This window comes from Notolabrus celidotus, chromosome 7 (assembly GCF_009762535.1).
Source record: "Notolabrus celidotus isolate fNotCel1 chromosome 7, fNotCel1.pri, whole genome shotgun sequence".
Taxonomy (NCBI): domain Eukaryota; kingdom Metazoa; phylum Chordata; class Actinopteri; order Labriformes; family Labridae; genus Notolabrus; species Notolabrus celidotus.
The window spans coordinates 16579027-16601600 of record NC_048278.1 but is presented as its reverse complement, the minus strand read 5'-3'; the positions used below and the strand labels follow the sequence as shown (position 1 = coordinate 16601600).

General features: G+C 40.3%; 1 protein-coding gene across 1 annotated transcript in view; it reads right to left on the bottom strand.

Annotated features, from left to right (window-relative positions):
* LOC117815328 (netrin-1-like) overlaps positions 1–22574 on the bottom strand; it is a 72037-nt gene that overhangs the window by 23596 nt on the left and 25867 nt on the right. Inside the window, exon 5 of the mRNA XM_034686980.1 lies at positions 9073–9261. Coding sequence (XP_034542871.1) covers positions 9073–9261 — 189 coding nt within the window. The remainder of the gene's footprint in view (positions 1–9072; positions 9262–22574) is intronic.

The following is a 22574-nucleotide window of genomic DNA, read 5'->3' as shown; positions in this document are numbered from 1 at the left end:
ATCAGAGAAAATGGCAACTGTGTGAATGTGGTCAGTGAACCAGTGGTGAGAAACAAGTGGAGGCGTGCACAGAGAGACAGGACATGTTCACATCCAGACTTAACAGCAACACATCCTCTTAAGTCTAGAAACATTTCTTGACACTTTCTACTGTTTGCTAGTTGGGTATTTTATATTAAACATTCATATCCACCATCACCAAAAGATGCTATAATACCATTTCACAATGACAACTGTGTGTGTTCTGTGCATGAGAGTCTGGGTATTTGGCCTTGGTGTGTGAGCTAAAGAGAAAGGGTTGCTCATGTTTATCAAATGATAAAATAATGGAGGATAATCCTAATTGCCTGTTCCTGATTTTTGCTGGGCTTTGAAGACAAGCCCAAAACGTCTGTCACACTTCCTCCCAAAGTGGGGGGTCTATCAAACACATGTGCCTCAGGAATGTAATCATTTTCCAGTTGCTCTCCCCCCAATCCAAGCCCTTAATTTGTTTTACAGCCAAACCCTTGACAGGTTTGAAATCACTGCTGATTAACATTGTCTGAGAGTTGTTTCTTTTCATCTATTTTTGGATGTAAATAGTTTTGAAGAGAGGTGGTTGAATTAATTGTCTTACGAACAGACAGTACTGTAAATCCTGACAATCTAATCCAGACCAGACAGCCTTCGTAATTTATCATCAGTTTCCACTTCTTCACTCCAAAGCCAGAAACGCTGTTTTTCAGCAAACTCTCATCACTTTATTCCTCACCCTATGACTGTTATATTTTCTGTTTATTTCCAAGCAATGATGCCGACTTTCAGTCTCATTGGCTGCCCCGCCTAAAAGATTATTTTCTGTCTTGTGTCACTTGTCAGTCTGAAATCCTTCAAAGGCGAAGCTGAATTATGTGCTTTGAGGTTTGAGGGGTATTTAGTGGTTTGGCCTGTTTTGTTTTTAACCACACTGACTGTTCAGCACAGAGTGAAAAATTACAGCCTCAAAGGAGTCTGTTCATTTCGGCTCATTGCATCCAAATGAGTGTTTAATGTGTTTTAATGTCAAAGCAAATTTTGATGAATAAATGATAGAAATATGATCACAATGCAGGTTTCTACTGTGTATCAATTCAATACATTGAGCAATGAAGGAACACGTTGTTTGATTGATTTTTGGGTTTAATGTCAATTGTGTAATATGTTCTGTATCTTTACTTTGGTGAGTGAGGAGCTGAGACAACTCTATTCAAGTCTACAGTTTGAGGTTTCAGCAAACACACCCTTCCAGGGGCATGTCTAGGGGGTGGCATGTGGTGGCATGGCCCCTCGCTGATTAACCACCCGTGGTGCCACTCTATAATCCGAGATTCTGACTGGCTTTTATTGCCATTTATAGATTAAACATGATCTATAAATGAAAATGTCACTGTGACTTTTGCTGATATCACATCTTTTTGAGTCCTCTTACAATTAAGCAAGTATGATTTTTAGGTTACCACTTGATTGTGTTATAACTAAGGTAAAAATACTGATACACTAGAATGCAACAACTACATGATATTTTTCTGTTAATATTTGAAGATGATAAATGTTAATTTGACATGTTTGTTTAGCACATTTTTATGCCAACCTTGGGGTTGGGACACCCCCTTAAAATAGTCTGCACACACCCCTGCCTCTCTCCTCACACACTAACACACAAACTTCTCCTCCCTGTTATCTGCATTGCCCTCTTCCTGTGATTCAGCTTCTGTTACCACTCTTATCTCTACGTTGTGTGAATGCTTTTGCTGTTGTTAACCCCTCTTATCAGACAAAGAGAAGCCTCCTTTAAAGTGTGTGTATCTATTAGTACCTTTATCAGACCGATCCGTCAACGCTTTCATTGCTTAGTTGTGTCTAGCTGAGTGGGAGGAAAAGTGCAGACACACACACACACACACACACACACACACACACACACACACACACACACACACACACACACACACACACACACACATACACACACATACACACACACACACACACACACACAAAGACAAGCAACCAAGCACGGTTTCAGGAAGCTCAATAAACAGCGTGGAGGCCAGTGCGGCACGTCTTCAGGCCTGTAAATTTAGTAGCATGTCAGAGGAGTTTGAGGCTCAGGAGGGCAAAGAGCATTTCTGGTTGGAGCTTCAGAGAGTTCAGTTTATATATTTAAGAGCGCCTGCCTGGTAACCACAGTTCTGAGTCTAAAGCCTGCCAGTAAATCAAGGTGCACAGCAGCACATGGTCTACAGGTGCGAAACACTAAGAAGCCTTCCCCTCTTTTACATTTTTCCCTCTGCTTCGACTCAAAGGCTGACTGAACCTGACCCGCTGTCCTGCTGGATGACAAATCGTCTGACTCCCTGGCTGGATGTCCCACCTGTTGGGTGAAGGGCTGAGTCACTGTGGAGGCTGTGAGTGAGAGTCTCTGGTTTAAGTGTGTGTCCACTTAGAGGTTAAGTGGCTACTACAGATGTCTCCAGAAGATACAGGGACGGCAAAAGAAGAAATTGAGGTGGTCTTTACACAGCATTGAGGAACAAAATCTAAGGGATTAGTCCTATATTACTGTCATGTTTCACAATAAAGACAGAACTCCTCATGATTAAAAGCACATAGCGCCCATTGCTCCATATAAAAAAAGAAAAAATGTCTTGGTTAATGAGGAGGGGTGGAGAGAAGGCGGGCCTCAGTCTGAGATTGCACAATGTGAGAATTTCCAACTCTGCCAATCGTTTACCATAAAGCTGTTGTTTGAAGTCTGTAGCCTGCTCCCCCCTTCATTCATTTGGTTTGTGTGTTCTGTGCCAATAAGAATAATTTGTTGGCCCTGAAGTGAAGCCAAGCTACCCAAGTCTGTCTTCCATTATTATTAGGTTTCTGCTCCACCACAAGTATCTTTGGAGAGCAGTAAGAGATGGTGTTGTTGGGTTGTTCCAGTGTGCATGAACAGCTTTCTAAAAGATGTGTTGATTTATTAGAGGGTGGGTCTTGCTTGTGATGCTATTTGGTGCTTTATTGATCGGAATAATAGGTTCAAATTGGCCGAAGAGTCAAGGCAAGACTTATTTTTTGAGCATACAAGCAGAGGATCCGAGCTTTTCTTGAACAATAATAGCTTCATGCATAATACAGCATGTGTGTTGATGTGATTAAAAACACACAGATAGCAGTGCACCGGAAAGAAATAAAAAAACAAACATATAATCAGGAAAATGTATACTTTTCAAATCCTGAGCGGAAAACTTATTTTAAGCAGCCAATAAAAACCCTGTAAAGTCAATGGAAGGCATATGTTAAAGTAGGGAGATCTTTTTTAGGTTGTTGCTATAATTGAAACAGACCATCCCTCTACCAAAGCCTCATTTTCCTCTTAATGCAAAATATGTTTCAAATCAGCCCACTGACCGATGTAATTACATGATGGTTGATGTTCAGATTCCAATGAGGATGCCTGAATTATATCACTTGGTCATAGAAATGAATGCCAACTGCCCAGGTTCAATTCTATTTGGTTTTGATGGAGGCTTTCTATTTATGTCGATTTTGGCACCCTCTGTACAAAGTGATCACCCTTTGCTGATCATTCGTAAGTAGTTATTTATGAAGGTTGCATGCTCACAAATGTCCACAGAAAACAGGACTTAAAAGTGGCAAGTTTGTATTATATAAAAACAAACTTGACAAGACAATGTCAGACCCATGCGTATGCACATTTTGGAGGCAGGGGAAATTGGGGATGCAGGTGGTGAAAGTGTTAAGTCAGATTGCATTTTGATGCCTTTAACACATTCAGTTCTATTAAATATAATTTTATTGACGAACCCATGTAATCATAATCACTAAAATCAGCATATTCTATTTGCTCGTGTGACTACTATATTGTTTCCATTATGTCATATGAAGATAAAAGCATTTTAAAGTCTACCAAATATTTAATCAGGTCAGTTTCACTTTCACATTTCTTCAAAGCACCGAGGAGAAAACTGGACCGTATTCCAACTAAACTGTCGGGTGTTAAAATCCCAAGAACATCAAAAGGCATGAAACAATTGCGGAGCACAGTAGTCAAAACTGTGCATTTTCACGAAGAGTGACACAAAGAACGCAGAGACACAGTGATGGCTGATCAAACACTGCCTTCTCGTCTCATATTCATCACCAAAAGATATTTATTGTGTTCATGGGCAAAGTGTGGAAGTCACATCCTCCAAATCCATTATAGCATTAAGACAAGTTAGCCATGATAAAACCAACACGTCAAAACTTTCATTCACTGCTCAAACTTATATCAAATATTATCTGAGAGCAGAGGTGGAGACAGACTTTTTTGACTGGGGTGGCCAAACTGGGAGCAGACTTTCTTAGGGGGGGCAGGAGTGATAAATATCAGAAGCGTACCCAGAACTCAGGAGGGTTATCCTCACTTCTTGTGTATATTTTTTCACTTTAAAGGGTAAGTCAACAGAGCAGCAGCATTTAAATCCTCTGAACTTAATTTATTGTCAAGCGTCACCATTTAAAGTACCAACTAAAAAAAAAGTTCAACATTTCAGTGTAATGAAGCTAAGAGGAAGCATGTTGAAACACATGCCGAAATGTTGATCTCGATGTCAGTACCGCCTCTGACAAAGCTAATAGCTAATCATTTTTCAAATTTCAGGATGGTCATTGGTGTGGTCAATCAGATTCCAGGTGAGGCCAACTGCTGGCTCTGCCACTGTCCGAGAGAAATCGAGGGACAGTTGATTCACGTGGACATGGCTTTCGTTTGGCAAAGACCTCTCATGTTGTTACCATTGTAAACCCATGTTCTGTAGACTGCTTATCAACAAGGGCTCTGTAGAGGAATCACCAATGTTTAACTTTTCCATATTAAGTTTAGATAATGTATCAAAGTCAGAATCAGTGCGACAACACAGCTGATCAAACTTGACGTGAAGTTTTCACCTAAAAGCTACAGTTCTTATCTCAATTATAAGTCAGAGGCATTCAAAGACCACCCAGATTGTTGCTTCTCTTTGTCTTTTCCAAATCTCGCTATCACTGTTTAAAGTTAATACCCTCTCTTTTTTTGTTTCAGATACGCACTAACAGTTTTACAGCAAAGCTTTGAGGTTCCAAACTGTCAAAGATACAAACAAGAACTGCTTGAATCTGTGTTCTGTGTTTACACTCTCACTCAGTGAGGGCTGAAGTTGTAAATTTTAGCATGTAAATGTGGTCACCAGGCACAGCTCACTCCTCTATGGAAATGAGCAGGGTTTTTTTTTTTAAAGAGGAGTGGATTGTGTTTCGCATATAAAAGCAAACTTTGTTGCTCTTCGACCTGCCTGCTTTCTTACTACAGCAAAATAGCCCCCCCCCCCCCCCCCCCCGCCCTCTCTCTCTCTCTCTCTCTCTCTCTCTCTCTCTCTCTCTCTCTCTCTCCCTCTCTCTCTGAGCTCAATAAATAACCAAACCTCTTAATTGCTGTCACTTCAATGAGTGGACAGAAATTAGTTCTGCAGTTTGAGTTTCATTGAATTATCTTGAGTTATGATGTGGTCAACAAGAGAAATACTTTGACAGAGGTGTTTGACATAGGGGAATAAAAGCTGTGTGTGGCAACTTTGTTAACAGAGAGACTTTGTTACCCAGTTCCACACATCTGAAAAGTTTTCAAACTTTCCAAATATAGTTAGCAAAAATGTTTAAATTGGCAAAAGAGGGAGTTCATGCTTGGTATCATTTGTCAGCTTGGGGTAATTACCACACATCCTTTATTGTAGGCCTGTTTTGATGTAACTGGATACCTCAGTAGAGCTTGGACAGTGTTTGCTTATAATTACGCAGGTCTGGGAGAAGTGGGACGTGTACAAACTCTGGTGAATTTCATGGATTAAATTGAACAAAACGGTTTGGGTAAGCTGACAATGTTGTAAATAATGATGAAATGTGTTTATGTTGTAGCACGATGAGAAGTAGCACAGAATGAAGGAGTCAGGAGAGAGTCTGAAGTGTGAGAGATGATGGAGACTCTGATGTAATGAGAATATGACATGACTGTACTTCTGCTTTGAGCCTGTGGGGCTGTGATCAACTTAATAAAAAAGTACTATCATAGATGTTATCCTCAGATTCCACTCAGGATCTATGAAACTAGCATAGTCTTGTCCTTGTTTTCACAATGTGTAGATGAAGTGATTCTGTTTTGTCAGGGCTGATGTGAGGCAACAAATCTATTTAAGTTTTAATAAAGGACTATATTTAATTCTGATTCATCCATCACTTCTCGGTTAGAATTAATTCATACTTTGATGAAACAACAGATCCTTACTTGTTAGTATCTGAAAGCAGAGTGTTTTAAATTTTTCCTTTTTTAAATAACAGATTAAAACAATTTGTTGTACAAATTTGAATGATTTCAAACTTTGAGAACAGTAAAAAAAAGTATTCAAGTTTTACCAACATTATCTAATCTTTTTCAAGCAGCAGCTCAGCAAACGATTGACTCTTAAAAGAAAATCCCTCATTGAAGTGTGATGACAGATACTTCTCTAATTCTTCTAACAATTTGCATATACTGCAGAGTAATCCTGGAAAGAAACTGCATGTTGCATATTGTTCAAAATGCACTGGCAGCATACTTCCCTCAGTTCGAGCAAGAAAGTAGAGTCAGAGAAGATGGGGAAGTTAGTATGCTCATGCCAAGTCCATGCAAAGAGGACAGATGAAGGTGGAGATTTCATCAGACTTCAAATCAGTCACACTGGTTATCAAAAATCTCAGTACATTAGATTCAGTTTCATCGAGACACCAAAGGTCCACACCAGGTGCATTTTTCACAGCTTTCAGCACACTGTTTGGACTTTCCTTTCATGACTCATTTATCCAAAGTTTCCTCACATTAGATTAGTCATCATCATCATCATCATCCCCTTGTGAGAACACATTTCCACATCAGTGGAAACTTTTTTTATGTTCTGCCAAGCAGGCTGCATTCTAACTTCTGGTAAGAATATTTTATCATTTCATGAACTGAGTTTTTTTCAGTTTTATTTTGCTTTTGTTTAGTTTAACGACAGAGAAGATTTTGTTCTCTTCAAATGTTGCATGCTCGCTTAAAAAAGACTCTCAATTCTGTGGCAATAAAAAAAGGATTGAAAAACAGTCTGTAATCATTAAACATTTATATGATACTCTTTGTTTGCTGATTTAAAATGGGTAAGTCTCCATTTTCTTAAAAGTGTAAAGCACCAGAGAAATTATTGGTACAAATAAATGACTCAGCCAATTCCTAATTCCAATGTGATTAAGCTAATTATCAAACAATGATGATAAAATACTATTTGGGCATGCATCTTGGTAATTAGCAGAACTAATTGTGCTTCTATGATCTTCATAAAATATTTGCGAACTGTATCTACAATTGCAAAAACAGATTATTCAGCCTTTTTTAAAGCACAACATGTCTCTGAGGCCTCCAACTTCTGCCGTTAGGAGAAACAAACCCTCATGAAAGTGAGTTATGGGACGCTGAAAGAATCAAGTCTGGGACACATGAGAAGGGGTGTAAAAACAACAACTAAAAAAAAAAAGAGAGCTTAAATCTGCACAATTAGCCTGGCTGGCAGACACAGCCGAGGATAGGGGTTAATGATACACAACGCCCCGTCTTGATGAATGTGTGTTTGCATTCCTGCTCGACAGGAGAATGGGCCCAAAGCCACGGAAGGTGTTAATGTCGGTGCAGGAATATCACTCATGAGCGGATGAGGAGGGGTGAAAACTGAATGGATGTATTTGTCGAAGAGCTTTGGTATGAGATGAGTTCTTGCTCATGCAGAGGATGTTTGATATGGTTGCTTCAATGAGAGTTAATGCAACAGTAGTGATGTTGTTTTGCATCAGAATGATTTGGTTTTGTAACAGCAGCATGAAACATGTCTTCATGACAAGTGAGGAGAAGAAATATGGAACAAATATGTAAGAGATCAGATTTTAGGAAATATATTTTTTATCTGCTGATGAGGCATCATTGCGAATCATTTCTTTCTCCTCTGCAGATGTTTTACCTTTCAGACATGCCTTCTGTCAAGCTGACTGATTGGTTGGTTTATTTATTTACCTCTTGGTGACTGATGTGAGAAAACTCTGGCTTAAACTGTCAGCAGGCGGCTAATATTTCCTCACAGACCGCCTTTAGAAGTGGCGCTTAAAAAACTTCAAACTATGCATGTGTTGCTGTGTGTGCATGCTGCATGTATACAGAGACACTGTGAGGTGTCTGTGGGCTTGTTTGCACAGAGATTCAGCTCCTGTTATCTTTCCCTGCAGCTATAGAAAGAGGTGAGAAAACATGCCCTCTCCTTTTTCAACCCTCACCCTCCTCTTCTTCTTCCTCCTCCTCCTCCTCCTCTCTTTCTTTGACCCTTATTAGCTACGCTGAGGGCTGATGGCTGATGGCAGCCGATTCATCCAACACTTAATAGTGAGCACACCTGCGTGGGGGTGTCTTCCTCTACTCGTTTTCTCTTCCTCCTCTCTCCCCCCTTCTCTCCCATCTTTCAATGTCTTGACAACCTCTTTTTTTTGCTTTGTGTCCTCCTTATTTTTTTCTTGCGCGTTCCTCCGATCTTCCCTGTTTCTCATTTGTCTCTGACCTGCACCGGGGATCACTTCACACCTCAGCTTTGTTTGTTTTGCTTGTCCTGTCATCCCCTTACTCACTCCCCCTCCCCTCTCCCTGAACGAAGCCAAATAACTCAACTGTCAATGAGGGGAACACCCAGCCCGACATGCCCATACCTCCACAACCTCCACAGTCCCAACAGACCCCCAACTCATCTCTGCTGACAGAACAAGAGGAGGGCAATACGGAGTCAGGAATGGAGGCACTGCTGGCTTCCACAGACTTCCTGTAACTCATCTTAAATTATTGCATATCAGACCTTAAGAATCCCAGGAAGGTTCTGGTATTGAATCTGTAATTGCTGCTCCAGATGTTTTTGTTAATATTTAATAAATCAGAACAACAGCAACAAAAAAACAAACTAAAGAAGAAGATCTCTGTACCTTTGCAGGCCTTTCTGTGTGAGATGGGTTTGGACAGGTCTCTGTAGTAGCCCTCCTTGCAGTAGTGGCAGTGCCGTCCGGCTGTGTTGTGGCGACAGTTGAGGCAGACTCCTCCACTCTTCCTTCCCGACAGCTTGTACAGCTCCATGTTGAAGCGACACCGTCGGGCATGCAGGTTACAGTTGCAGGCTGTGGATGAAACAAAAGAGGGTTCAAAAATTGAAGTGTGAAATAAATATTACGACACAAACTGATTGAGTATTTACAAGCTAAGCAAACTAAGCAAAACTGATGAAAACTGTAGCCTTTCTGTGAAACATAGAATTCTAATTAAAAAACAAGAGCTTTTTGTGAAGAATTTGTTGGGATTATACAAGTAACAGATTTTTACAAATAATTGCAAAAGCGTGTAATAAGGAAAGCTTGTGTTTCGATGATGATCAATAATGAAATCAACTGACACAAACTAAAATTATCCATTCATGTCAGTAAGTAATAATAATACTATCACTGTATAAATGGCATCAGATACAACTATTACCTGAAATAGATATCTTAGGTAACATCTTCTAATAGCAGACCCGGTGTGTTACACTACATGTTAAATTTTATGAGGTGGGATAATTATTTTTGCATTGATTGTGATTAATGGAAGTCTGTCTTATATTAAATGAAAAACAGCCATTCACTGTTACTTTAAACAATAAATAAAACAAGTTTCAAAATACTCCTTAGTCTAATTTTTGCTAATTTTAAAGTTTTTTTTTATAGTTAGTTAAGGTCATGATGGGGATAATCATCAGACAGTTTATTAAACCCAACAAAAGTTTTAGTGCCAGCTTGCTTCAAAATTACAGTGCAAAATTTGTGTCAAAAAATCCCATGTATGTGAAAAACAAAAATGTTTAGTGTATTGTAAAAATTACATTGGCTTCAAAAAAACAGTTCCTAAAACAGAAAAGCAACAGTGTTTGCAATGTTCTACACGATACGAAGCGATTATGATGATGGAACGGTACGGTATGGTACGGTACGGTAAGGTATCACTACACATCACTACACTACACATTACAGTACGACACAATATGATACAATAGGATTTGATTCAGTATGTTAAAACAGGATTAGACAGGATATGATACAATTTGTCCAACTTAAGTGCTACATATGAACAGAGAAGCACTAATGAAATCCACAAGCAACAAATACTACTACTTATGAGAGTTAACCAGTAACTTAAAGTGAAACTGCTCAACATAAGTTGTCAACCTAATGTGTCCCTTATTGTGTCATGTAATTAACCCTGTATTCATACTTATAACTGCTGTTACTTTCTGCAGTAGTTATTTTCTGTACACCATTACAATTTTTTTACTTGTGATATGTTATCGTGCTGTTCAGGATTGTTTGTTTTATTTGTTTCTCTGACTGGATGCAGAGTCACCACAGACACTGAGGGTCAGTAAGATACATTAAACTACTCTGATAATAAAGCCAAACATTGCATTTTTCAGTCTCTGACTCTTCTCCTCATGGTCCTTCCTGTTCTCTGGAGAGGAAGCTGTACTGAACAGAAAGTAGAGGCCTGGTTTTATCATTTCCTCTGCTCCCTGTGAATCCAAGTGAGTGGGTGTGAGACCCCTCACCACCACTTGTTTACTGATCAGTACAGTTGCCCTTGCTGAGTTTAATTAGCCGGCTGATGTTTATTCATGACTCTCTGGCAGTCGAGTGAGGCCGGCGTGCCCAACTTCATTAAGACCGCCCGTCCGAGACACCGGTCCTCCACAAGCACCACAGACACACTCATACATTATTTACAGCAACACTTCTGATACAGTTTGTGGCTCTGCTATGTGAGGGAACATACTGTACTTTATGTGTTAATGCGTGTATCTGTGTGTGTGCATCGGAATGGGGGTTATCTGGGTCCAAACGGGGTCCCTTGGTTGGTTTGTGTGTCAGCTCATCATCCTCTCATCATTACGAGGAAGACGGAGGGAAGCTCTAGCATCCCACAGCATTCTTCAACCTGACATTTCATTGGTGTGTGTGCTTAAGTGTGTGCTCTTCTAAGTGCAGTTGTGTACTTTTTTGTGTGTGTATCTGAGAATATTTCCTCTGGATGTGTGCTTGAGACTCCTGGGATTTCCCCTCTCCACTCTGAGGACCTAATTACAATATCACACACTCACACACACACATTAGCAGCTCTGTGTTTTATCAGCCCATTCAGGACAGCAGGAGTTTAATTAGTGAAATGTCTCTGCTGCAGACTGGTTGTCTTAAGCCTTAGTATTTAATGCAAAGTAAATAAAGTAAGAATTTTAATGGTATGAGACCACAGACTGATGATACCTTTATTACAGTGTCTTTCTGCAGTTTGAACTATAGCTTTAAAGCTAAACTGAAGCCAAACTAAAGACTCTAAAATTTGTATTTGTAATAATCTTGAACATCATCACCCTTCACCCAAACAAAATAATTTCAGTGTTATTTTTCTTTTTTAATCATGTAAAACCCTATATAATCAATTTTTATTTGCAGTTATGTGGTTAAGAAAAAAGAAAGGGGGTAGATTCTTATGCAAGCACTGTATTTTCAGGATATATGGCACTGGAGTGAATTCGGGTTAAACTGATCTTCCTTACTCCTGTGTCCTGTGAACTCACCTCTTTTCTTTCAAGTGACACAGATCTGAAGTTTGCATTGTTGTCTTAAGCTACATTTACACCTATGTACTACTCATGTTGGTGGCCTTTCACACTGCAGAGCGGATGCTTTTCTTCTCCTGGCTCCACTGGAAAACCCCTAAAGCCCGCTGACTCCTACAACCTTCATAGAGTTTCTCGAGGCACAAATGTGTTGAAGTTTCAGGAATAAGGGCACCTCATTTTTTTTTTTTAACCGGCAAGGATATTTCATCTCTAAAACGTCATTTATAGTAGCCACAGAGATGTTGTGATTTCACAGTTGTTAAAACTATATGACCGCTTTGAAGAGATGTGTGTCACTGCTAAAAAACCTGAGCCGGCTGTCAATCAAGCCTAAAGGAGCAAGTGCAGTCTATCTGTGTTTAAATGAAATCGATCCCTCAACAGCTAACAAGGATCAGTGTGCGAGGAGTCCAGTGAGCCTCAGACCTGCAGACACGTCTCGGTGACACAACAAAGATAGCTTCATGCCCTCCCTCTATGAACACAGGGAAACTCTAGACCATAGGACTACACTGAGAATAAAGCTACAGTCCTTCAAGGCATACTGGATATTTCAGTCTGGAGACGAGGTGGATGTGAAGGTGTGGGGCAGGAGGCCACATTGTGTTTGACAGTATCATGCTTCATAAGGTATTATGTCAGATAAAGGGGACGAGTGAGAGGCACTTTATCTAAACTCACTGACACCAGGCATGATGCAAGACGTCTCACACTACATACCTTTTATAAAAATAACTCTGAAACACTGTTATCATTGTCTCAATTCCAAGCGTCATTTTCATACATGCTCTTTTAAGAAGTACATCATCACCACCTTGTCAAAATAAGGGACATTTAATTAAAACAACTGACGCAAAAAATCTTGAGTGATCTTATCAGGTTTCCTGTGCCTTTATAATACAGTGTTATCTATTTATAGGTGGTTACCTGTTTCCATTCATAATCCCATATCAAACATATAATTAATGGATAATGGAGATGATATGAGAGATAACATTGCGTCGTCAGTCAAGATCAAATCTCTATGATCCTTTTCTTTCAACAGTAGTCCTTTACAACTGCTATGTATTCTGTTTTTAAGTTGCACACAGTGATGTGATGTTATTATGGTGATTTTCAGTCAACGTCAAGCATATACAGTATACATTCCTTCCTTTTTGTGCATATAAATGTAATTTATTATTTTTGATGATTTTGATAGGAATCCAAAAGCAGGAGATCTGTCAGAGATCAGTCTGAGCTTTGACAATCGATCAAAACAAAAGCATCTGTTAATTTCAACAGCCCCATATCCTCTCCATTTCATTGAATAAATACATGCACAACCCTGTAAGTAGTCATCAGAATTTTAATGATGAGAAGCAGGGTGAAATCAGGTCCAAATCTAGTCTCAACCAGCCGGCTTAATACGGATACAACAATAATGTGTCTGAAAACACAGACACAGTTTATACCATTTTTTTTCTTATTTAGTTTTAATAAATTGTTAAATTTAGAGGTTAAAGGAGGATAGAAATTATTATTGTGATGTAATTTCTTCAAAGTAATCTACTCTATACAAAGACATAAATTCAAAAGTTGTATTTTTCATCCAAAAACTCAAAATACAGGGCCTTATGTGCTGTGCGATGCTAAGAAGATACTAGCAAGGTTTGGAAATAGGGACCTGAACGGATTATTTTTAACTTTTCCTCCAGTAAAAAGAAAAAGAAGACCATTTGTGCTCAGGCCCTTAGGCTGTGACGCTCCAACAGTGAAGGTAAAGACCCCTGGATGTTCTGGATATTGATATATTTCACTGATACCTGACAGGACTGTAAAACTCTACAAGCTCATGGCAAACGTAAAGAAACAAACATGAATGGACAAGGTTGTTGCTTGGATGGGATGGAAACTAGCTCCAATCCATCAATTATTTTCGTAAAGGACTATGATGCACGGACATAAAGTTACTTTAGGTATAACATATATGAAATGTGATTTGAAATTAAAACTGTGACAAACGTAGTAACAGAGGCAGATTTTCTGGTGACATCAGGTCTAAATATAGACGTTTGATCTACATCTTCAAAAGATGCTGAATGAATTTACACTTTTGAAACAGTTTTTAATTTTTTTTCAACTGTGTTCTTCAACGCCTTTAAACATTATACAAATGAAAAATGCATTTTGTATACTTCAGTTATTTCCAATTTTCTGAATCATGCTGAAAATCCCTGCCACTCGCTCACAGCTAAGAACTATGGAAACAATTTAAGGTACAACTCTTTGTATACAATTTTTTAAAACTAATTTATATCCGAGAGCAAACACTGTGCATCGACACAAAATGTATCAAAGGACAGGAAGCATTTCTCTTCTTGGAAATGTCATCTCTTAAAACGCACCCGGACTCGTCCAGACCGACCACCACAGGGAACACTCACTGCTGCTGCTGAAATACCTGCCATCTCTTTTCAGACGGACCGCTGTGATAACTTTGCCAAATAATAGACCAAAAAGCACCACTGCTGAACAGGCACACAAACACACAAGCACACAAGCACACAGCATTCCTCACGCTTGCTTTTTACAAGCAGCAGGATTCAAGGTCTCTGCCTTCAATAGAGACACAAAAGCTGAGCTGTGGTTTATTTCAGCCAAGCGATCAGCTCACACACCTTCACAGCAAACAAAAGCTACAGCTGCTATTCACACCAACTCACACAAATACACACACACACACACACACACGCACGCACGCACGCACACACACACACACACACACACACACACACACACACACACACACACACACACACACACACACACACACACAAAAACACACACACACACGCACAAGCTTGCTGCAACCAGGTGCAGTTTGAGGACGTTTGTTCCTAGCTGTGGGAGAATCAACACTTCCTCAACATGACTATATTTCAGCATCAAAGCAATAAATGGTGTCAGACGTCTGTTAAAGTAACTAAATGACTCAAACTACAAAAAAAGAGAGACACATGTTTGTTCACTTAAGTATGATTCCTGCCAAATTTGTTGTTTAACTGAGTAGCTTTGTAAATATTAAGATACAAAAGTTCTGGATGTGTTAATTCGTGTCAACAAAGACTACATTTCCCTCAAAGTAAGGCCTAAAATGTTTGGCCTGTTTTCACTCAGGTTAACTGCTCTAGGCTGGATTAGCGGCTCGCAGGGGGTCTGTAACCACCCCCAGGTGAGCAGTAAAAAGAAGTGTGAAGTGATACTTTTAGCTTGGGAGTAATTGAATTAGCTGGATGAAGCTAAGCCTTTCAACACCTTCTGTAACGAGGAACACATCCGTCTGAAATGACAAAAAGCTGCACTGGCATCTCTTTTAACTTCAAGCTGCTGAATTTAACAGGAAGATGATTTGTTTATCGGGCATTGCGGTTTCCCGCACATCCCTCTGCAGGACACACAGGGCCTCAGCTCAGATCTGTGTCTGTGTGTGTGTGTGTGTGTGTGTGTGTGTGTGTGTGTGTGTGTGTGTGTGTGTGTGTGTGTGTGTGTGTGTGTGTGTGTCTTTGAAACACGGCTAATTAGTTTCTCTGAGTGGTTCCCAGCCTCTATCTCCTGACCTCGACCATGTAGCGGTGGCTGTGGCAGAGCAGAGGTTTGGCTAATTAGAGGGAAAACTCAAGAACAGAGTGAGAGGTTGAGGTTAAGCTCATTGTACTTGTGATAAGCCGGGTAATTGAGTGATGTCGGTCACAGCCTCGATTTGTTCTGAAGAGACACTCAAGAAACTCATCTCTGCCACTTTCACGCTAAATCCACACGCTGCATTGAGCTTGTTGTTGTAGCTGCTGGCTGCTCATTAACAGAACACACTGGATATCTAAGTATCCACATAATATAACAAACTACTGTCTGTTCTGTTATCAACACTTTCCAAAAATAGACCTTTCCATTCTATTTGTGAGTCCTCCAGAATTTTCCTCTCAGCTCTTTGGATATCCAGCCTCCCTGCTGCCGTCATCTGTACCGCTCACCCAAACAGGACAGAAAACCAGAACCCAACACCAGCGCCTTCAAGCAAGGGAGCAGCAGGAGCTCAGCTAGACTGTCTCCTGCTTTTAAACAAACACCAAGGGGAGTCTACAAACCAATACTTTAATTTTAACCCTATGGGTGCTCCCAAAAGTAATCAGATTAACTTCTGAAACCCCCTCAGGAGAAAATTCAAACAGATATTACGTGTCCTTTCCTTAGGTTCATTGTGACTTATTTTGCAAATGTTTTCACACACTGTGCCCTAAAATATGTGGAAAAACTTGATACCGCTGTGTAGCATATGGTGCACAAATTAAATCATGGCAGCCTGTAAAGCATCCTTCTTTCTACAAACACACTGACAGCCTGCTGCTCGCTATCTCTGCCTCTCTCTCTCTCTGGGGGTAGATGGGGGGAGCATAACACAAATGCTGAGAGGTTTGCCTGTTTGACATTACCAATCATTAGTTCAGATGTGTTCAAACACTAAACTTCCACCCGAGACGGATTCAATGCAGAGATCCAGTGACCATGATTATACAACATTAATGCAGCTAATGCAACTAACTGTGATTCCAAATGAAGTTTTAGTGTGTTTTCTGCAGATAAAAGTACCATACGGACATCAAACTGCTCACATCATCTCATTTTTTATTATCTAAGGCAAACACTGTTTAATTTTACTGCACCTTTCAAAAACATGGCATACCAGCTCCAAAAAGACAAAAAAGACAGATATATATATATTAAATGTTGTCAGCAACAGAAATCCCACTCTCTTACACAATGTAGTTTCATTGACTGAAAATTTGGGACTGTATTGTTGTGACAGACTATTTTCTTGCAGAGGCTTTTATTTCCTAAAAGCACAAAATCTCATTAACAGTCCCAAAGAAAAGTCCTCATTGGAAAATACTCCTTTACGGCTCTTCTTGGTAGTTTGGTAGACTCCAGGTAAAGGCAAGGTGCTCTAAAAGCATTACAGTCAATAGGAGGAAGCCACAGAGACTGTCCTCAGGCAGAATCGCTAGAAACTTTATCCTTCACTCAAGCGATTGTACCGAAAGACAGCCTCTGTGGCTTCACCCTTTATGCAAAACGTTTACTTAATTATCAAAGGCACTCCATGTGGAGAAACAGCCACTGTAAATGTACAATTATAATTCATAAGATTATTATTGATCATATATTGTAGAACTGAGCATTTGGGGGAGCTTATGTGACTTTATGTTACAGTGTTTGGTAGCATAATGTAAAATATATTCATCTTGCATGCACCAATCAGAAGTTTTGTATGGAAAATCTTAACTGGACAGTACCTTTCATATTGAGTTGAAAAAGTTAAGTTCAAGGCCCTAAAGTTTATACTTCAGAGATAACACTGGGTTGTGCTACTGTCCTCAGAGGCTGTTGATTCATACTTTGAGTTTGATCAAATTATGTCTGTGTTTCATATCATACAGGAATGACTGTTGGTAAACGAGCTCAAATATTTATATAACGATACGCTGACTGTAAACAGACTGCACCCGGGAAAATTAGAGGAGCAACTTAAAAACTGACACAAAGTGCCAAAAAAATAACAGTGGTATTATCATCCTTTAATGTCAGGGATTTTTTCCCGAGCGCAGACATACCAAACAATCACTCTGTGGCCGGGTTAATTCAGAGTTGATATTTTCCTAGGGAGGAGTGATTTAAAACATCACCTTGGTTACAGGTAACACTAATGCCTCCTGTCAAGAAGACGTCAGACCACACGAATAAAGAAAATGTGATTCACCGACAGTGGAATTTCAATAATCGCCTGTTCCTGATAATGACTGTTTCTCCCAAAACAGATGGACTTCTTTAAGCCGCTGTAATAACTGTTGAACCAAAACATCAAGTGATGTGAAATGAAAGAAATATTTATCTACTGGAACAGTCTGGTCTCTGTTTAATATCAACTTATAAATCATGGATACTGTTTATTTAGACTCTTATAAACTAGAACAATACTTGGTTTTGTTTTGTGTTTTATTAAGGCAGACAGTGACAAGATACAGGAGGGGATTTCCACATCTGATGAGTGCTCATTTGAGGGATTGAGGTGATAGATGAGATGTTTTGGGTTGAACGCACTCCGTGGAGACGAATAAAGTTTGGTACAAACTGGTTGGTTCATTTAACATTAACAGCTCAATTAAGCCATAACATTACCTAATTATTGATTTATTTTAAATGGCTTACCATATCATGTTTAACTGATTGACAAAATAATAAAAAAGGAAACATCACCTTTTTTTTCATTTTATATATTTTTTGTTACTGTCAAGAGTCATCCGCATCCTTCTGGTGTTTATTTACCGTTAATTTGAGTAAATAAAATCCATGTGTGAAAAAAAACTAAGATCTGGGAATAAAACAGGGAAGAACAGGGTAAAGAATCAGCTTCAATTGATTTTGCAAGATTTTTAAAACCAAACTCCTCTATGACAGAGAGGACGGTTTTGTTCTAACATTTTCAAATTTTATGAGATAAGCAAGAATTATGGATCATAACAACAGTTTCTTCATCCACAATTATCCTTCAATTTTATTTTCACTCCTTCCTTGTTGCTGCAACACATTGTGGTACATTGCACGTCACGAACCAGTAAAATTTCAGAGAAATTCACTGAGAAGACGAAGCAAAGAGTGTGAGAGAGAGAAACACTTCTAAGTGAGATGACCTGGTCAGCATGTATTGGGGGATGGCACCCTGGGAATGCCGTCAAACCACAGAGTGTTGTGGAGGGAGATGTGGGTGAGTGTGGAAAGGGAGGAAAGAGAGAGAGCGAGAGACTGCTGCGGAGATTATATCAGTCTAATTTAATTCCTTTATTGCAGCCAATTAGCCGCAGCACTTTAGCCCCCTGTGAGTCCTCTCGCCCCCTTCACCATGTCTCTAATGACCCCGACTAAACTCTGGATCTCAGCCGCTCCCAAAGAAGGCAAAGAAGTCTCTCTGCTGCTCTATTTTTAATAAGCACTTTGACAGTGCACAGAGGATGGGGGGAAACTGGGAGGATAGAGATAAGGGGAGAAAAATGATAGCATGAGGTGCTTTTTCAGTCCCAGGTCTGACTGGAGGAGACTTGGCAAACTGAGCTGGAGTCACAGAGAATATTCATCAGTCCTGTAGGGTTATCGAAGACACACTCAACATGGGATAACGGAGGTTTCCAGTGGATGGATTCTGTTTGTTGTCAGGCAGCCTTCCTTTACACACTTATTTATTTCTCCTCTCTGTATTTCATAATTCAACCCGCTGATGTTTTCTCATATTTGCTCAAATGATGCATTTCCCAGTGAAGACAGATGGGCTCTATATTTACAGTGCACATCCTGTCAGCGGGTGATAAAATGCTGTCTGATTATGTGACCGCTGCAATTAAAGAGTTGTGAGAACTGCTCTGCCTCAGCGTGAGCGGGGATCCCTCCTGACGCTATTAGTGGTGGAGCCAAGGTTAATGTTAAGCAGCGGATTTACAGTAGACTGCAGAGTAAACAGCAAAGCACATAACGAGGCTGCAAGCACAAGCATATAGTATTTCAGTAAGTAGGGTACTGTGTGCAGAAACATATCAGGGAAATGGAAGAGCTTTCTTTGCATGAAATTTGCTGCTCTTAGACTGAATTAGCAACAGGGCCTGCATGAAAAACATTTGAGAGGATAGAAATTTTCATAATACAAATGTTATCTCTTCTTTTAATTGTAATTTTCAATTGAATTCCTGCTCTGTAGGCTGGGATTTTTTAAATCTAAAACACATGGTGTAATTTCCATCTTTCTCTTTGTGTTACAGGCCTTGAATATATTGTAGAGGTTATTTTCATCCACCAAATGAGCGGGAGATTCTAAACATCTTGTTCTAAATCCATAAACTATTAATTCAACCCTTTACTTGCTGGTATTTGATTGTAACATTTTTTATATCTTTGAATGCAGATCTAGCTCAGCAGTTATGGCTTGCGCTCCAGATATAGAGGCTGAAGTTCTCCAGGTTGAAGTGTATGATTTATTTATTATTCTGGTGTCTTTTTTATTCTTGTTATTGTTCTATTGTCTTTGTATAGGGAAGTACAAAACTGAGATGTGATCTCCCCCATGTTTCTGTCACATGTCTCATAGACCTCCCTTTTGATCATCTATGACCAATTGGTCTGTTTTGAGTATCAGAAAAGTTCAATCAAATTCTAAGGGAAAGAAAAAATTTAGTCCTCATTGCAGCAACTGCTAGTTTAACTTCTGGCCTTGACCCTTAACTGCATGCAAATTTTATGTTTCAAGATCACAACAGTGCCAAAATGAAGATCTGCCGTGATCACGCCTTTGTACTTTCTCATCGATGGACTATTGGCATCCCAGATTTCAGTTTTCAGTTAATTTCAGTTTACTGCTTTACAAAAGCACGAGTGATAACACTTCACATCCACTCATTAACACACACAGCTCTGCCTGCTCTGCCGGCCTGTGATTCTTTTTCAACTTTGTTAGTACTTCCACAGCTGGCACAGTGATGGAAGTATTGCACATTTAACTTGCAGTATGAAAAGGGCTTCTGGCTTTCCTTTTAAAGGCAAAACTGACCCAAAAAATAACAAAAAAATGAGATCTCACAACATAAGATGACCATGTGTCATTGGCTGCATAAAGCTGTCCACAGTGCCAGTGTCAAGAGTTGGTACAAAAGAGAAGAAAGAATATTGCTCTTATCAGAGCCTTTGACAAATTAACACTGCCCCAAATGTACATTACACTTGTGTGCACACAGCCTTACAATCTGCTGCAGCCCTCAGCAGCAGGCCGGCCTGCTCCATGCTGAGCTAAATGGCCCATATATTCTCTTTCTGTCTCCATGTGAGGGCTAATAAGGCCTTTCCTTTTTCAAGAGTCTAACCAGCCACACAGAGGCACAACAACAAAGACAGGCCTAATGGCCTCCAATTTCCCGCATTAGCGCCCATTTAACGGCTGACCTGCCCTCTCGTTAGGCAGCGCAGCATGGGAGCACTTCTCAGCCTTAGTGCGTGTGCACCCACACACATACATTCACACACACACTCCTTCAGCCACACTGCCTTGGGCCCCTGCAACACTTCCACCCCACGCTGAGATCGCATAATAGGCCAGTTTGTAAGAGGGCCGGCCTGTGATCAGTGGTGCATCCATTTGCTGAGTAATCAAGGCTCTTTTGTCTGAGTGGTGTGTGTGTGTGTGTGTGTGTGTGTGTGTGTGTGTGTGTGTGTGTGTGTGTGTGTGTGTGTGTGTGTGTGTGTGTGTGTTAGAAGGTGTGTGTGAAAGCACCTGTGTAAAAGAGAAAGAGAGAGAGAAGGGAGGAGGTCGATTCACTCTCTACCCATCCGTCTTTATTTGTGCGCCCCCTGCTCTGAGAGTGTGCGTCTCCTTGTGTGATTTGCGTGAGTAATTCTGAGATAAAGTGTTCCTGCCTGGAAAAGATCTCCTCCAATCCATGTCTATGGGAAAACACCAGCTGACATACAGTGAGGAGAATAAAGGGAGCCCGACTGGAGCCACAGAGGGGCTGACGAGAGTGCGTTGTGCTTATGTCAGCTATGCCATAAAAATGCCATGGGTGGAAGATGACATTGGCAGGTCCTATTCAGGGTGTTAAGAGTGAAAAGGCCTTTAGGTTGAAAAAAAAAGATTCCGTGGGCCTGTCAGGTCCCCATAGCTCCTCGCTGAACAATACACACTGAGAGCAGCTGTCTTAATAGCGTGAGGGACTGACACACAGCATCCACGCAAACTTTTCAAACCACGCTGCGCTGTGACAACATAATACGATCTAACAGGAGAGCTGCCAGACACTGAACGCATCCTGTACATTTCTATTAGACACAAGCCTCTAAGGGAGAGGTCTCTGACAGTATTGGCAGAGATGCATCACATTCAGAAAACTTTACGTGTGAATGGATGCAGGAAGATCCATCCCGAGCGTGATGAAGATTGGAACGAACTGGATTTAAAGTTTCTGTTGCATGAAAACCAAAACTTTTTCACTTGGATGAGTTGTCTGGATTTGATTGAAGAGCTATGTGTGGGAAAGCTGTGTTAAATGTATTGTGTTTTAAGTGATGCAGCGATATTCCTTTTCAAAATAAAGGCGGATTACTGAAACGAGTGCTTGACATTTCTCTCTGCCAGCAGTGTCTGATCTGATAATCACAGTGTGGACTATCTGAGATGAACGTAGTGTAAATCAGTTGTGCAACACTTTGGAACCATATTACAGACCCAATGTAGCTGTCAACTTAAGTCTAAAGAGGTTCCTCTGCAGTCTGAGCTCTCTATTATTTTACATCCAGCCATTACCTTCCCTGTCTCCTCCATCTCGACCCTCACATATCCACCAACACCGTGGAGACATCGGAAGCAAGACTCATCTCCAAATCTTTCCCCAAACAAAAGGTCTCCCTGCTCATGTCAAACATCACCTCCAGTCTGTTTACTCGCTGAGTTTGGTTTCTATGGGGCCGGAGCTTTCTCAGTGTTTTGGGTTCAGATATCTCCTGGCAGGTTGTCTGGTTGCGTTGCTGGCCCCAGGGCTGACAGGGACAGGCCGGTGCTGTCAGCGTTCGACAAAGAGATGGAGCTTACTCTCACGCTGCTCCGTAAGCTACAGCCGCCGCAATTAAGACTATCACTCCATGCCAGTGATGTTAGCTAAAGATTTTAAATACACTCTTATTATAACAGAACACAGAAAGCCAACACTGATTGGC